Here is a 10,439-nt window from a genome sequence, read left to right on the forward strand (position 1 = left end):
TTTAAGCAACCTAGCACCTAGTTTGTTTGGGTGGATACCATCTGTGTTAAAAAGTTGCCTTTGACTCCAGAAGATATTGAAGTTGTCAATGTAATTCAGTCCTCTCATGGTGCAGGTTTTTTGCAGCCATGAATTTAAGCTTAGTAGACGAGAAAACATATTTGTTCCTCGGGCTGGAAGAGGTCCACTGATGAAAAATTGAACTTTCAGTCTTGTAAGTGTTTCAAAAAGTTCATTGAAATCCCCCTTAAGGAGCTCAGACTGCTCTTTTCGAATATCATTCTTTCCCACATGTATGACAATCCGACTGACAGACTTATGTTTCATCAGAATGTTGCAAAGTTCCTTGTTAACATCAGAAACCGTTGCCCGAGGAAAACAGTATGTACGGGTAGCCTTGCTTTCAAAGTTTCTGATAATATTGTCACCCACTATCAGCGTGTTTGGCTCGGCTGCTGTCTGAGCGGAGCGCCGCTGCCTATATGATGTTGAGCGTTTGTTAGCTCTGTAAGCTACTGGCTGAAGTGATCTGTGTCCATTAACATTTGGGGATTCTTCACCCAAACTCATTAGTGCTTCAAATCTATTTTCAAGCCGTACAGGGGGTGGTAGAATACCAATATTGGATACTCCAGTTGTACCCATATCTGGGGTAGATGATGCTAATGCAGCAATTTGTGACACTCGTGACAGTCTAATGTCTTGAGCACTTTTGGGTCTCGCACCCTGTTTATGCCATTGGTTTGTGTCCTCAATTTCTTTAGGTTTCTCTGAGCTCACTATGACCTGTTTAAAAGCATTAGGTTCACAGGACTCACCAGCTTTATGTTGAGAAGGACCACGATGAAGCTCCGCTGTATGTTCTGGCAGGGTCGGCAGCGCCACAAGTAACTTTGTTTCGAGAACTGCAATCTTTTGTAAAAGTCTGTGGCAATTTGAGCAGCAGGTGGATTTAGATCCAGAAGAAGGCATTCTTTCTTCTTTTCTTCTGTTTGAGTGTGGGCAGCTGTGTTGTCCTGTTTTAGGATTGTCAGCTGCCGGCAATAGCAGACTGGTAGACCGCTTTGACAAATTCCCCAAGATTGTTGAATGTTCCAAATATCAATATAGTTCCAGGAATTTGTAGTTTTAGTGTGAGTGCCCAATTGTTTAGTTTGAGCACTGTGCTGAACTGCTGGTAGTTGAATCAAAAGATAAAAGCGAAAAAGAAAAAGCGCAAAGCACAGAGCGCAAGTAAAAGCGTCCGAACAGTAGCGAAGCAGAACATCTGTATCTCAAAACGGCTTTACAGGGGGTATGGCTTAGCTAAATGAGATGTAAATGAGCCCTATTGTCTCTCCAGCCAGGGAAAAGGGAAAGTGTTAACTTTTTTCTCTCTCAAATTTGTGTTACATGTGTTACATTCAAATGGCCAGAACTTCTCCAAATCTTATCAGATTTCCATGTGTTGCACATCGTTAGAAAGCTTAGAAACTGCACTTTCAGAATCTACGAATAACTCAAAACGCCCCAGATCCGAAATAGGACTTTCCGTGACTGGTCACATTTTTTTTCGATTTCACTTACATCATTTAAAAGACATTCCAAGCATTATGTAGACATTTATCTTTTTGTTTGTATGACAAGTATTCGTTAGGTTACAGTTAATTTTGTGACACGTTTCTGAAAGGAGTTTGAGGGAGAGAGAACAGAACGCTCAGCATGTTTATTTTCTTAATTTTGCGAAAAACTACACACTTTAACGTTTTAAATGATGTATAACTAATATCTGTATGTCCAAAATCAGCAGAGTAATCTAAGTCTCTTTGCGCAGTGGTTGAAAAATAAAGAGTTTGCGGCGCCCGCGCCGCGTTCAACCCCTTAATGCTGCGTTTACACCAACCACGTTTCAGGCGTCAAAGTCATGTATACCATGCCTAGTTTGCCGCTTGAACAGTTTGAATGCATTCGGGCGTATAGAGCAAAGTAAAAGTGCTATGCGGTTGTCTGTTTGCAGGATGGCTGATGCTGATTGTGCATTTATCGAGAGAGTTACCGGTTTGTATTTAGTCACCTTACTATAGGGGGAAAATAAACAGCGCGGGTCGATAAACGTCACGTGACTCAAAAGTGAAATGTGTATGTACTAGGGCTGTCAAAAGATTAATCGCGATTAATCGCATCCAACATAAAAGTTTGTGTTTACATAGCATATGTGTGTGTACTGTGTATAAATATTATGTATATATAAATACACACACATTCATGTATATATTTAAGAAATATTTGCATTTAAATACTGTATATACATTTCTATAATTTATATTATATATAAATATAAATATTTTATATATAAATATAACAATTTTTTCTTAAATATATACATGATTGGGTGTGTTTTTATATATAAATAATAAATATACACAGTACACACACATATGTTATGTAAACACAAACTTTTATTTTGGATGCGATTAATCGCGATTAATCTTTTGACAGCCCTAGTATTTACAACTTACCAGGTTGCCCAATGTCCTCACTGACACTCTTTTAAGCAAGGTCCTTTTTATTCCTGTCTCTATAGAAATAAGAACTTGTGTCGTATAGCTCCGTATGACTGCTCACGGACAATATCAAGCCTTCATGCTGAATGAGTGACTCTGGGCAGGGCTGCCGCCGCAGTAGCAAGCAGGCTCCTGATTGGTTAACTCGGCGCAAAAATCCGTCATAGTTAAAATTTTTGAACTCGGGCACCAGCCGCAAATTCGCGTCAAACGCAAAATGCACAAAAAGCACCATTCGCGCGAATGAGGCAGAAACGCGTCTACTGTGCCGCACTTAACGACTCATCCGCGTCACGGGACCTCCAGACGTGCGTCAATGCATCTTCACATTGACTTAACATTGAAATCACTCGCGCTTGCCGTCTCCACCGCATCTGATGTAAACGCAGCATTAGAGTTAATCAAATGTTCTCGGCACGTATTATATGTTTATCAAATATTTTTGTTTCAAAATCAATTAATCCCGGGCTCAGACCATTCAGAAATACCCATTTGTAGGCCGAATCAATTAAGAGTCTAATAAAAAATGCTCATTTACAGGAAAACACACTTAGGGGGTTTTGCATCTGAGGTCATCATTCACTACATTTACATCTAAATAGGAAAATGTAAGAGAAAAAAAAGAATAACAATAATAATCCAAAATGTTGCATCAGAGTGGGTGGTGAATGGGTTGGTGAGTCTGATCCTGACAATGTATAAATGAAAGAACAGTAAGGAGATCAGATTAAACTCTTATGAGGAGGAGACTTTACTCATGGCCTATGAGAAAGAACATCATGAGACTCAATACTGCTTTCCAGCCAAAAACACATCGTGCATCAAGACAAAACGCTCCACACATGAATATAATATCATGTATGTGTTTTTTTCAGTGCTGTCCGTATGGACTGTGTTTCTGAATCTGCTGGTGATCATCTCCATCTCTCACTTCAAGAAGCTTCACACTCCAACCAACATGCTCATTCTCTCTCTGGCTGTGGCCGACCTGCTCATAGGACTTATTGTAATGCCCTTGGAGGCAATTAGGTTTATTGAAACATGTTGGTACTTTGGAGACACTATCTGTAGACTGTTTTTAATAATCACGGGATTGCTTCTCAATACATCTCTGAGTAATTTAGTTTTAATAGCTGTTGACCGTTATGTGGCTGTGTGTCACCCTCTGCTGTACCCACAGAAAATAACAACGACTAGAACAATATTTACTATCTGTGTTTTCTGGTTCTGCTTTTCAGTTTATAACATTTTAATTGTTGTACCTACCTCACAAAAAACATACAGATGCTATGGAGGATGTGGAATTATCGCTACTTTTGCCCTGATATTCACTGACGTGTTTCTGTCTTTCCTGTTTCCTTGTACCATCATTATAACTTTATATTTGAGAATCTTCTATGTCGCATATCAGCAAGTAAAAGTTATAAACTCTCTGATGAGGAGTGGAAAACATCTAACAGAAGGTTCAGTGAGGAGGAAATCTGAGAGCAAAGCCGCTCTGACATTGGGAATCATTGTGACGGTTTATCTGTTTTGCTGGATTCCCTATTACAGCTTATCTCTAACACCAAACACAAGCATGACTTCTGCTATAGCCTATTTCATATTTTGGATGGTGTATATTAATTCAGGTCTGAATCCTCTCATCTATGCTATATTTTACCCCTGGTTTAGAACGTCAGTTAAACACATCCTAAATCTATCCAAAATATTTAAGCCAGCATAACTGCTATTGGTCTTGTGCATTATAATAATAATGAAGCTTCTGGATTTACTAGCATTGTTCAAATCGGTCAATGGGGTTTGACAAAAAATATTACGCTTACATTTGGCACGGCTTAAAAAGAGGGCTTGCCATATTATTATTAAATGTATAGTTCAGTAGTAGAGCATTGCATTAATGTATAAGGTCATGTTTGGTCACTTCCATGCCAATGTCAACCTTATTATGAAAAGTAAAGTTTTTAACTCAAAGCTTTTAACCATACTGAAATCTCAGAATATTTGTTGGTTTAATTACCCATGCAAAGTTCCTGCTACAGTTTTTTAAAGCATTTTTTAAAATATTTTCTGGTTAATTAAGTGTAAATTTCAGAACTGTCACATCCATAATGTTGCTTCTTGCTCATTAATGCACATACAAAAATTTAAATAAAATAAACATGAAATGTTCTTTGAAGATCAATCCTTTCTTCATTTGCTGGGTATAACTGCATCTGGTATGTTCCTTTTACACAGAATTTCACAGAATTATGATTATGTCTCCCAAAAGCTTGTGTCTATTTGCCTCATCTAAAAAAGAAATATAGACTGATATTTTCTGCTGACTGGACTCTCATCAGGGGTTTAAGAAAACAAAGTTGGTTCAATATATTGGTAATAAAGGCATTCTCTGTGAATTTATATTTCAAGTTTTGACTACAAATGTCACATCCATAATGCTGGGATTGCTCAGTTCGAACTGTGGGAACACACATATTGGTAACAGTGTATAATATACCTTGTACTGCACTGTAAGTGGCTTTGGATAAAAGCGTCTGCTAACTGTGTACATGTTTATGGAAACTGCAGGCCAAATATATTACAGGTTTAATCAGTAAATGTGTATACTAATAAAAACAACATAAGTACTCAAATTTTTAGTCTTAAATCCATCAGAATCAACATTGCAGTTAAATGTATGTATGAAACAAGCAAACATGCACACTCACTACTCAGGCACAATGATACCATTCTATAAAATGTCTCATTAAGCTTGATAGTAGTAACGAAGCGGATTCATTATTTTTAAAGAATTATTTTTATGTGCATAAATGACTATTGGCTAAATGAACATTTCTCACATGATTGGCAAGACATGACACTGACCTGCATGAAGAGCAACTATTGCATCAGTCTGTCAATCTACTTACATGTGAGTTTGTTTCACACTTTTAATGATGCTTTGGTGGATTAGATGCAACATAAAGGTGTTAACAGGACCCTCAAGACCCTGCACACATTTTGAATAGCAAACCATAACAAATATAATTGGCCTTCAGAGTTTACTGTAATTGATTTCTCAGATGGTTAATTTCTGTATAGGAGTAAATAACCAAGAGGTCAAATGAGTAAAGATATTGTTACCGCATCTAGGAGGAATCAGCCTACGTTACCTTTCTTTCTAGGAGGCCAATTTTAATTTTAAAGATCAATTCTCATTGCTCTCATGAAATTAATAAATTCATTTATATTAGATTGACATGTATAAGACAATAAGCACTAAAAATTACGATAAGAAGTAGAAAATGAGGCATTATGTTCCAGACTCAGAAAGGTTTGCCAGCAGATGCAGAAAAAAAACACATCAAGTAAAACACATTGTCTGTAAGTCTGTAAATATTTATCCCTGGCATAAAAAGATAAAAAATATATTGTTTCTGTCTATATGCTAAATTTAGAATGAGTTATCAACCTTTGTGTGAACAGTTATGACACCTGCATCCATGTGCAGAAAATACACTGAACCTGTATTTGCATTGGCCTAAAGTAAATAAAATTCACAATACCTTTATATATCGATCAATGCTGTATAACCAAAAACTGACACTTCACTGTCATAAATAATTGTCAAAATATGTAGTCCAGCTGTCACTGGGGCTGTACCCTTTCAAAAAGTACAGATTTGGACATAAAGAGTTCATATTAGTACATCAAAGATAGATACTGTATTAGTATTTCATAGGTACATATTGGTACATACTGTAACATATCCAGTGACAGCTGAGGTGCATATTTTGACCTTAGTAGTGTGCATGCATGTTAATTTCTATTATTTGCTCTTTTACAGCACCTTGCCCCTCTAAAAAACATGAAAGACATAAAAAATTGGCAGAGAATTTACAGTATTTAAAAGTAAAACTTCAGCATTAAATTAATCACATATGAAATAAAATACAAGACATTATGTATCAGAAAAGTGGGTGGTCATGTGGGCTGGAAAGCCTGACCCTAGAAATAAAGGACTAAAACCAGAAGCAAATTCATGAAAAAAAACCTGAAGAACTCATGGCCTATGAGACAGAAGATCATGAGACTCAATACTGCTTTCCTTGCATTAATTCATTATGTATCAAGACAAAACGCTCCACACATGAATACAATATCATGTATGTGTTTTTTCATTGCTCTCAGTATGGACTGTGTTTCTGAATCTGCTGGTGATCATCTCCATCTCTCACTTCAAGAAGCTTCACACTTCAACCAACATGCTCATTCTCTCTCTGGCTGTGATCGACCTGCTCATTGGACGTAACTCCTGTGAACCTAATTCTTTTAAACAGGTCATAGTGAGCTTAGAGAAACCTATAGTTACTGAGAACACAAATCCATGGCAAAAACAGGGTGCGGGACCCAAAAGTACTCAAGAAATTAGACTGTCATTAGTATCACACAAATTGCTGCATTAGCATCATCTACCCCAGATATGGGTACAACTCGAGTAGCCAATATTGGTACTCTACCACAGGGGTCCCCAACCTTTTTTTCCACCACGGACCGGTTTCAGCTTTAAAAAAATTTCGCGGACGGGGGTGAGATTGGGGGGGGGGGTTTGGGGTCGCTGAGTTGCTGTTCAAACGTGCTGAAAATCCTACTTTTCGAAATTTGCGTTTTAAACGGAAGTAAATATAACAACCATGCATTAGGAAAATTTATAATTGCTTTATTTAGGCTATAGTATATTTTCTATAGACGTGTAAAAACCATATTTTGGCGGATTGTTTTTTACTTTCATTGTTTTTACTAGTTTGCCTGCCCATTTAGTCTTAATAATTAATGGAACCTAAACGAACTTGGCTTGTGTTCTCGAAGGCAGCTCGAATCTTGGTCGGGCTCGAGACCCAATTCCAAGTAACAGAAGAAAAATGCAGTGAAGGAGGAGAGATGCCAGAAGAATTGCGGCTGCATGGGCGCAGAGGCACGCAGACTCACGTTTACCATGATTAATGATGATTGACAAATTTAGGTTCCTTTCAAACCTACGTTAAAAGTGTAGCCGTTAAAATATTATGAGCCTAATAATTTATTTTGATCATGGTGCTACGATCGATGGATAATTCTGAAGTTGTTTTAAAGAAGAATAAAATAATTACTTTTCAGTCATTTGCACTGTCACACTTTTGAACGTCTCCGCATATGTACATCATTGCGACATACATTTGCAAATGATTCATAAAGTCATACCTCCGCGATTCTTTGATGGATTGTGTTTTAGAAGTACTGTATGCTCAAACTCTAATGACAGCAATGTGATCGCTGATGCGCTGGTAAATAGAGAGAGGCGGAGAAAAAGAGAGAGAGCGTGGCTCTGTTCAAAAGTGATAATGATTGATGTTTTTGAAGTCGGCTGTTACAGTACAAAATAACCGATTGAGCTATTACGTGGCTATTATACAAATTTTTCGGGACGTTCTTGCGACCCGGTGGCAACTTGTCCACGACCCAGTACTGGGTCGCGACCCGGTGGTTGGGGACCTCTGCTCTACCACCCCCTGTGCTGCTTGAAAATAGATCTGAAGCACTAATGAGTGTGGGTGAAAATCAGGGTGACAATTATCAGAAACATTGGAAGCAATGCTACCTGTACATACTGTTTCTGATGTTAACAGGAACTTTGCAAAATTCTGATGAAACATAAGTCCGTCAGTCGTATTGTCATACATGTGGGCAAAAAATATATTCAGAAAGAGCAGTCTGAGTTACTGAAGTGAACTTTTATGAAGTTTTTGAAACACTTGAAACACTGAAAGTTCAGTCATTCATCAGTGGACCTCTCCCAGACAGAGGAACAAATATGTTCTCTTGAATACTCAGTTTAAATGCATGGCTGCAAAACACACCTGCACCATGAGAGGACTGAATTTCATTGACAATTTTAATATTTTCTAGAGTGAAAAAAAAACTTTTTAAAACAGATGGCCTAAACCCAATCAAACTAGCTGCTAGCATGTTTTAAAGGCATAGTTCACCCAAAAATGAAAAAAATCTGTCATTTACTCACTCATGTTGTTACAAATCTGTATAAATGTATTTTTTATAAATGTTTTAAATGTTAAATATAAAAGAATCGGGTTTGTCATTGTACTATTTTATTGGTGTTGAGTTTTTCGTTAAGAATAGTCATGAACAAACCATTTAAAAATTTATTTTATTCAAAATATCTTTACCAAATATTTTTTTGTTTAAAATATGCGGTGTGTCTAATAAGTTCAGAACGGTAAAAAAATCCTCACCTGCACATCACTAATAATACAAATACAACACATCTTTGTAAGAACGTAAGTGTCCCTGTTATTTTTACATTCAGAGTTAAAAGAACAATTTTGAAAAATTATATAATCAGAGGAGCGTGTGAATGCTGCAATTACACTTGCTCTGACAGCAGCTTATTTTGCCAGAAAAAGCTACTATGGCAACATTTTTTCAGAAGAATTTCTGAATTGCTACCTTGCTTGTAGGGAGTATCGGCTCTGGGTAGATTTGGGGAGCTCAGATGCAAAACCTGCGAAACGCCACCTCCATCAAAAATAAGATAATGATGTTAACCGAATGCTCTCGGCATGTTTTATATGTTCATCAAATACTTAAGTTTCAAATTCACTTAATCCCTGTCTCAGGCCTTTCAGAAATATTTATTTGTAGGCAGAACCAATTAAGAGTCTAATAAAAAAATGCTAATTTACAAGAAAACACACTTAGAGGGTTTTGCATCTGAGCTTATTATTTACATTTAAAAATGAAAATGTTTAAAAAAAGGAAAAAATTATATCCACAATGTTGCATCAGAGTGGGTGGTGAATGGGCTGAGTCAGTCTGACCCAGACAATGTATAAATAAGAGAACAGTAAGGAGATCGAATCAAACTCCCATCAGGAGGAGACTTTACTCATGGCCTATAAGACAGAAGATCATGAGACTCAATACTGCTTTCCTGCCATTAACTCATCATGCATCAAGACAAAACGCTCCACACATGAATACAATATCATGTATGTGTTTTTTTCATTGCTGTCAGTATGGACTGTGTTTCTGAATCTGCTGGTGATCATCTCCATCTCTCACTTCAAGAAGCTTCACACTCCAACCAACATGCTCATTCTCTCTCTGGCTGTGGCCGACCTGCTCATAGGACTTATTGTCATGCCTTTGGAGGCGATTAAGTTGATTGAAACATGTTGGTACTTTGGAGACACTATCTGTAGACTGTTTATAATAATCATGGGATTGCTCATCTGTACATCTCTAAGTAATTTAGTTTTAATAGCTGTTGACCGTTATGTGGCTGTGTGTCACCCTCTGCTGTACCCACAGAAAATAACAATGACTAGAACAATAACTATTATCTGTGTTTCTTGGTTCTGCTCTTTAGCTTATAACATTTCAGTTATTATAACTAACTCACAAAGAAAATACACATGTTATGGAGAATGTACAATTATCATTACTTTTGCCTGGACAGTCACTGACCTGTTTGTATCTTTCCTGCTTCCTTGTACCGTCATTATAACTTTATATTTGAGAATCTTCTATGTCGCACATCAGCAAGTGAAAGTTATAAACTCTCTGATGAGGAGTGGAAAACATCTAACAGAAGGTTCAGTGAAGGGGAAATCTGAGAGCAAAGCCGCTCTGACATTAGGAATCATTGTGACGGTTTATCTGTTTTGCTGGATTCCCTATTTTATTTTAACTCTAACACCAAACACAAGCAAGACTTCTGTTATAGCCTATTTTATATTATGGATGGTATATATTAGTTCAGGTCTTAATCCACTCATCTATGCTATTTTTTATCCCTGGTTTAAAACGTCAGTTAAACACATCCTAAATCTATCAAAAATATTTAAGCCAACATAA

General features: G+C 37.1%; 1 protein-coding gene across 1 annotated transcript; it reads left to right on the forward strand.

The window, feature by feature from the left end:
• The first annotated feature begins 9,421 nt into the window (after positions 1 to 9,421).
• Positions 9,422 to 10,439, forward strand: LOC141282851 (trace amine-associated receptor 13c-like). The gene has a single exon (XM_073815928.1). It carries the CDS (start codon positions 9,471 to 9,473, stop codon positions 10,437 to 10,439), a length of 969 nt encoding a protein of 322 aa, XP_073672029.1. The 5' UTR covers positions 9,422 to 9,470.

The sequence above is a fragment of the Paramisgurnus dabryanus genome, chromosome 10 (genome assembly GCF_030506205.2).
Source record: "Paramisgurnus dabryanus chromosome 10, PD_genome_1.1, whole genome shotgun sequence".
NCBI classification, from domain to species: Eukaryota; Metazoa; Chordata; class Actinopteri; order Cypriniformes; family Cobitidae; genus Paramisgurnus; species Paramisgurnus dabryanus.

Excerpts from the sequence above, each read along its gene's own strand:
- LOC141282851 (XM_073815928.1), top strand. The coding sequence starts at position 9,471 with ATGGCCTATAAGACAGAAGATCATGAGACTCAATACTGCTTTCCTGCC.